At 30.4% G+C, this 8,430-nt stretch overlaps 1 protein-coding gene across 2 annotated transcripts in view; it reads left to right on the forward strand.

Annotated features, from left to right (window-relative positions):
- Positions 1-7,361, forward strand: part of LOC125025748 (histone H1-like) — an 8,361-nt gene extending 1,000 nt beyond the window's left edge. For both annotated transcript variants that reach the window (XM_047613935.1, XM_047613936.1), the window contains one exon: positions 4,973-7,361. In XM_047613935.1, coding sequence (XP_047469891.1) covers positions 5,123-6,100 — 978 coding nt within the window. In that variant the 5' untranslated portion in view covers positions 4,973-5,122 and the 3' untranslated portion in view covers positions 6,101-7,361. The remainder of the gene's footprint in view (positions 1-4,972) is intronic.
- The last annotated feature ends 1,069 nt before the right edge of the window (positions 7,362-8,430 follow it).

Consider the following 8,430-nt stretch of genomic DNA (forward strand, 5'->3'; position numbering starts at 1 on the left):
TTAGACTTGAGTCTGGCATGATATAATTTTTTATGCATCATATCGAGCCTAGGCTCAGTATCAGCCAAACGATCTCTGGTCATGGTCGTGAAATTTCAACAAATTCTAGTATGACATATGTCAAGACATGTAAAAAAAAAATAACAACAAAAGAAAATGCCCTCAGTGTGTCACTGTCCTTTTAAATGAATTAAAGAAAGTAAGAAAAGAAAAACTAGAATATGTGGGTTTAAAAAAAAATTACACCTTACATGCTTCAAAATACGTTAAGCCAGATAAAGCAAAGATTAATTTGTGAAATGAGTAGCAAGTGCTGTAGACACAATAATGTATTTCCAGTGAAGAAAACTAAACATTACTTGCTCAAGTAAACAACCTGATACGCCCACATTTTTTATCAAAGAAACATTAACAGTTTATGTGGGTTTCCTCCATGAGTACATTAACAAAGACCTCACTTATGAGAAACCAGTCCAGGCTCTTACTTGCTTAGTGTAATTAGTGGTGATATGTCAACCATCGTCGGAACACTGAAAATACAGAGCCAGTGGAGATTATTCAGATATCCTAGATTCAAGAGATACAGAATAAAGATACACATTTGAAATTATAAGCCATAACCATAATTAAAAATTTGTTTTTCCTATGTACATCATAAGTTTGTCTCTATTCACTACTAATAGTAGAGTAAAACCCACCAGATATGAAATTACAGAAAGTCTATAGAAATACAGATAATTTGAAATCTTTAAGACAGCTAATTGTCAGTTCCCATATGCTTCTTCTTTGTACCCCTTATTGCCCATCATTCTGAAATGCAACCATTTTGTGTATGTACAACTAACATAGGAAAATTGACGTAAAAAACGAGGCACTGGCAGGGTGAGGAAAATTGACGTCAAAAACGAGGCACTGGCAGGGTGATGTTGAAAGCTGGGTTGGGATGGGGTGGGTGGGTGTGCCCAGCATAGATTTTAATAGACCAATAGCATTCACGGTAATCATGACCTTATTGTTCTTTTCTCGGATTTATTTGTCTGGATTTATTCAGTTAAAAAAAAAAAAAATACACTATATTCTGTTTGCAGTAAAATTTTAGGGTGCTGACAAATATAAGTGTTTTCCAATATAGTACATACCCTGAGTTTCGAGATTTTATATAAAAATTATATCATCAGATCTGAAAACACATGCATGCACACACGTACTCGGGTCACATGTGATTTTACTAATATGTTTGGATCATAAACTTTTAGCTGAATGAGTTTAACGAAATTTCAAGGAATATGGCCAAGTTAAGATGAAGCATGTTTTTAGTTTAGAAACTTTCTGCAAGATATTGATAATTAATTTTAATCCTGTATATAACTAGTAGTGCATGTTTTTACAGCTACCTTATAAAATTGCAGATTATTAGTGAAGTCAGTATATCACCAGAATACTTTTAGAATTTGATGTTCCTTGTGAGATTTGATATCCTTTATCAGCATGTATATTTAGTTGTGCAGTCAGTATTAGAACATACGATATTTTGTAATCCTCACTCCTTATATTTAAATAGACTAAATATATTTGAATAGATTATTGTACCCCTATTATAATCATTACTATGTCTTATCACAAAAATGGTAAAAGTTGTGATTACTTCTCCTTTGTCACTGTACTATTTTATTATTATAGACTTTGTCATCATCGTCATCATTGTCATCGTCTTCTCGTTATCATTGTCATTAGTATGATTATTTATTATTATCACAAAGGTTATCACTTCTACTAATTCAAATACATTGCTTATTAGTATTTCTTTTATTCCCATCATTATTGTAAGAATCAGTACTGTAGAAGTGACTCACATTGGTTTCTCATAATCCATATGTTGTTACTGTAGTTCTTATTTATGTCTTATTAATATTATTATTATTATTATTATTATTATTATTTTGTTATTATCATTATTATTATTGTTATTATTATTATTATTATTATTGTTATAGTTATTGTTATATATTATTATTTTTATTATTTTTTTATTATTGTTATTATAGTTGTTGTTATTGTTATATTATTATTATTGTTATTATTATTATTATTATTATTATTATTATTATTATTATTATTATTATAAATATTTTTATTGTTATTATTATTATTATTATTATTATTGTAATTATTATTGTGGTTATGATGAATGTAATATTTAACTACTACTGCTACTACAAATAATAATGATTATAATTATAATAATAATAATGATAGGGATGATAATAATAGATGATGATATTAATATTATTATTAATAATAATAATAATAATAATAATAATAATGGTAATAACAGTAATGATAATGATCATAATAATGATGATGATCAGAATAGCAATAAATATTATTATGAATATTACCACCACTACAATTACTACTACTACTAGGACCAAGACTGTGGAGTCGGAGTCGGAAAGAATTTGGCGTTGCTGAAGTCGGAGTCGGAATCGGTAAAAATGTCCCGACTGCGACCCCGACCTCAGCATAAATCGCAAAAATCTCACTTTTTAGATAAATCGCACTTTAATTCCGCCCGAGAGAATGAGAAATCATATCTTTTTAATTTTGTCATAATCTTATATGTATTTTATATAAAGCATAATGATTTTTTTTTTTTTTTCTCGAGAACGTACACTTAAAAGGCCACAAAAGCATAGCCATAACCATTTGACTCAAACCTATAAAGTTCAATTATTATTGTCGGTTATTAATTATTTATTATATATCAGCTATTTGTTATTGATTATTATTACTATTACTATTGTTACTGATTATTAATGATATTACTGTTATTAATTATTAATAATATTACTATTATTATTGATTATTAATATTAATATTGATTATTAATAATATTACTATTATTATTGTTATGTTCTTAGCAACTACTACTATTATTGTTAATATCATTATTATGATTATTATTATTGTGATTATGATGATAGTAATAATAGTGATAATGATAATAATATTATTGATGATTAGGCCTATCATAACAATGATGGTAATAGGAGTAATGATACCTCCAGGCGATAGAGCATAATACCGCTTGAGACCTATAAAGCGAAGCAAAATTTGACGCACGGAAGTGAATCCAGTCATACGCGTACGCTCAGCCAAGTGGCGGGACGCGCCTGTGCGGAAAGGGTATTGAGAGGGGGGGGGGGGGGGGGTCGGCATCTTCATCGTCATTTACTTCCTTCGTCTGTGCTTATTGATTACGTTTGGTAAAAGTGGGAAGAGACAGACAACTCGATTCATTATTTGAGAGGCGTCGTGTTAAAGGGGAGTTGAATGATTCTCTCGTAGTTCCTCCTGCGTTAGCCTTTCCCATAAAGTTAAATTGGAGGATGTTGCCGCCCCACCCCCACCCCCTTCCATCCCAAAACCCATTGGTATAATCGTCATAGGCGCCATGCTACTTGGTCGCACCTCCCACGGGAAGTACGCGTGAGATTGTGTTTACTTCCCTGCGAGTTTGCTACTGTTAGAGGTCTCGGTGTAAGTGATTCTGTTACGCAATAAGTCACCGCTCGAGAATGCGTCAGTTCTGTCGCATTCCATTAGACTTTGGCTATAAATATGATTATTGTTGCTGTTAATAATGGTAATGATAATAGTGATCCTCATCATCTTCATCAAGATCATAATAGTGATTATTATTGCTATTTCTATTTTTATTATTATTACTATTATTACCACGGTTATTGCTTTTTTTGTTTTTTATTATTACTACAACTACTGCTACTGCTACTTCGCTTTTATTAGCACCATTATTGTTATTTTGTAGCTGTAATAATGATAATAACAATTATCATCATCATCATTGTTCTTATTATTATTGTTATTATTTAGCTCATATTATCATCACTACCATAACTATTTTATTGATTATATCATTGTAATATCACTTATAGTATTTACATTATCATCACCAGTGTATCCTCATTAGTCTATCAATATTTTGATTATGGCGCGCACACACACACACACACACACACACACACACACACACACACACACACACACACACACACACACACACACACACACACACACACACACTATTAGATATGCATGTTAAGAGGCCTATTTCCATTTCAACTAAAGTATGAAGAGAAGTATTTCCTTTGTTATTGGTGCTACTATGGTAGGTAATAGTGATAATGACAGTTCTGATATATTTTAAAATTATTATCATCATTGTTATTATCATCATCTTCATCATCATCATTATTTTTATTAATATTATTACTACTATTGTTATCATTTTTATTAGTATTATTAATGTTAATATTAATATCATGGTTTTCGTTATTTTACTACTACTACTACTACTACTTTTAATAATGGTAATAACAGTAATACTATTGATAGTTAATAGTGCTATTAATATTACTACCTTTTTATTGTTCTTAGCATTGGTATTATTAATAATAGTAATAATAATATCATTATTTTTTTATTACTATTATTGTTATTATTTTTATTGTTATTTTTATTTTTATTGTTATTATTATTATTATTATTATTATTATTATTATTATTATTATTATTATTATTGCATTATTGCCATTATTGTTATTATTATTATTGTTATTATTATTATTATTATTATTATTATTATTATTATTATTATTATTGTTATTATTATTGTTATTGTTATTATTATTATTGTTATTATTATTATTATTATTATTATTATTATTGTTATTATTATTGTTATTGTTATTGTTATTATTATAACTCATTATTATTTTTACTATGATTATTATTACTACCATCATTATTATTATTATTTATTTATTTATTTATTTATTTTGTTAGTAGTGTTGGTGATATTGTAATTGTTATATATCTTATTGTTTTTTCTTGCTTTCATATGTTATAAGCACCATCATTATTATTAATAGAATGTTAATGACCATTTCAGAATGAATAATCCTGTAGCCAACTCTTCTAACGAGGTCGACTGCGCCTGAGGAACTAGGGTAGGTGGCCGTAGTGAGAGACATAACTTATCCTCACGAAAGACCAGGCATCTTGTGTGATCACCAACCTCTTGTCTCAGAAGACCATCAACATGGCTCCCGTTGCCAAATCAAAGAAAGCTCCAAGGACATCGACTGGTCCTAAGAAGCGTGGGCGACCTAAGGGATCCAAAAATAAGGTTGCAGCTAAAGGCCCTTCAAAGGTTGCCAAGGGTACTACAAAAGCAGTCAAAGGCAACTCTAATCCAGTTAAATTTGCCGAACTCGTTCAAGCTGCGTTTGAAGCTCTCGATAACCGCAAAGGAACTTCCCTTCAGGCAGTCAAGAAGTACTTGAAGGAAAATAATAACATCGACGCCCGGAAGAAATCGGTTTACATTAACAAGGTAATCAAGAATATGACTGACAACGGGGTTATTCTACACGTAATTGGCAAAGGCGCCAGAGGAAGCTTCAAGTTGGCCAACAGTCAGAAGTTCAAGCATGGAAATTCAAGCTCTCTGAAGTTCTCCAAACATGTGCAGGCAGCCCTGGAGGCTATGGATAACCGAAAGGGATGTTCTCTCCAGGACATTAAGAAGTACCTGAAGGAGAACAAAGGTGTCGATCCAAAGAAGAAGGCTGTTCACATCAATAATGCCATCAGAGCCCTGACTGAAGAGGGGAAATTCCGCCAAGTTGTCGGAACAGGGGCTAAAGGACGTTTCAGGTTGCAGAAGGAAGATGTGATTGCACCCAGCTTCTCGGACCTTGTTTTTGAAGCTTTCAAGGCCCTAGATAATCGCAAGGGATCTACTCTGCAAGCTGTGAGGAAGTACCTGAAGGAAAACAATGGGATTGATCCCCAAAAGAAAGCTGTCTATATCAACAAAACCATACGAAGATTCTTAGAAGATGGAACACTCCAACACTTGATCGGTTCTGGAGTCAAGGGAACATTCAAATTGTGTAAGTCTCAACCACCACCGAGGATCAGTCACAAGAAAACAAAGAAAGCAAGTAAGGAGGAGGAAGCTCCCAAAGAAGAGGAAGTAATTGAAGATGAAGCAGATGCCAGTGAAGAAAAGTAGTCTGTTCTTCATTTGTATTTGACAGATTGGATCGGCTTTTAGACTTAGCAAAGGTTTTGGAGAAATTTTTACAAATCAATAAATTTTTTACGTTTTCTGTTTGTTTGCTTCAGTGAGTCTTAACCTATGTTAAACATGCCTGTATATAACTTCAGACCTATTATGTTACATAGGAATGCTGAAAGGGGAAACAGTAGACTACTTTGATTTTAGGAGGTCTTTATAGCATAAATCTTGTGCATATATATATTTAGTCCCAAGTCATATGCAGATAATGTCGTAAGTCACATATCCCAAGTATTCATAGCCTTTTAATATGTACGTCTATATTTTGTAAGTAGAAGAATAAATAGTACAATTTTTAAAGCATGATATAAATGGTAAGATAAGATATTTGTTAGTGATAATTTTATATTATACTAATGATAACAACCATAACAACAATGAGGTTAATAATAATGACTGATCTTTGTATAATGTTTTATAGGAGACTCGTACACTGAGCAGCTGTGAAGGCTAATGCAAATTAATTTTATCTTGTAATCCATCAGTGGACACGGTTGCTTAGCTCACACTATTAGTTAATAGATTATTTCTTTGAGTTTATATATATTATATACATATATAGAGACATGTATATATTCACATTTATATGTGTATATATGTACCTGAACACAACCACATATATATATATATATGTACACATGCACTGTATGTATACTTAAACATGCATACACATCTACACAACATGCTGTTTATGTTGTCATTATATATGTTACACATGCACATATATACTTACATTATATATATTCATATATTTATATATACACATAGCCTTATTGATACACATAAAGTGAATTGTGAGCTAAGAATCGTTCAAATATTAGTGTTGTAATTTTTGTAGCCTATATATTGACCTATATTACTACTGCTAATGTTTTTTATTAGTATCATTATTTATCATTTCATTATTATTTGGGGAATTTTCATCTGTTCTGCATCCTATATTATAAATACTTTACTAATTTTATTTATTAGCAGTAGTACTATTTTCATAAATTTTGGTATCATTGTTGTTTCCCATATTAGGATTAATTTGTAAGTGTAATAATGCTAAGGTTGATGTTAGTATTATGATCCTATTATATCCCCTTTTCATAAATATTCATATGCAATATCCTTTATAAGATTATGTGCAGTATAAATAACACGAAATACCCTTGTATTTTTGTTATGTTAGATAAATGAGTAACAATTTGTACCTCTTTCTTTTTTTTACATGAATTGTGACCATGCTGTTCCTCCATTTAGAAACCTCTTGACTTCTCATTCAGGCGCAAGATTTAAATCTTTTTAGAGGTTTATTTACTAATATGTTAAACGCTTCCCAACTTAATATATATATTTTTATATTTAAATTCTCCTATTTGCACTTACCTCCCCTCTTCTAATACATATTTCTCTAGAAACCTGTTTAATTTTGCTTCACATGAGAGCTGTACTAAGAAATGATAGTGATGGCAAATAGATTTGCAATCAGCAGCAGGGAGGAATATTGATTACTCTAGTTGATAGTAACTTAAAGAAGATAAAAGTCGGTTGATAATCATGATTCGTAATAAAACACATGAAGCTTAAAATCCATTAAAATACTAACATTTTGATTATATATCTATAATGGTGGACAAAAATAAACTTTATAATGGACATGTTGGATGCTAATAGTCTGAGCATGTGGTGAAATAAAAAAACGGAGAAAGGTCGAAAGGGAAGAAACCCCTGAAAAGTTGCAAGACCAGAATGACAGTGGAGTACAAAGACACTATAGAGTAAGCATTGTTTCGGAACCAGATTCCTGTAGACACATTTACAAGCTTATACTCGCTTTACATATACAGTATACTTACATATATTAACGTTATATATATAAATATATATATATATATATATATATATATATATTTAGGCATATTATATATACACAGATACACATGTGTATTTATTTAAGTATATGTTGTATGTATGTACACATACACATGTATACATATACAGTGTATATATACCTATATGTATGCATGTATGTTTGTATATATATATATAAATATATACATGTAAAACATATAAATATATATTTGAAAAAGATGTATATTCGCAGACAGGTATCTATACATTTGTGTGATTATACAAACCCTTATGAAACACCCACCCACATATACTGAACACATACTGTACATATATTACACATACGTGTATATATAAATATATATACATTTATATGTATATATATACATACATAAATACGTGTGCGTCTACAATATATATACGCATAT

The sequence above is a fragment of the Penaeus chinensis genome, chromosome 5, assembly GCF_019202785.1.
Source record: "Penaeus chinensis breed Huanghai No. 1 chromosome 5, ASM1920278v2, whole genome shotgun sequence".
Classification (NCBI taxonomy): Eukaryota; Metazoa; Arthropoda; class Malacostraca; order Decapoda; family Penaeidae; genus Penaeus; species Penaeus chinensis.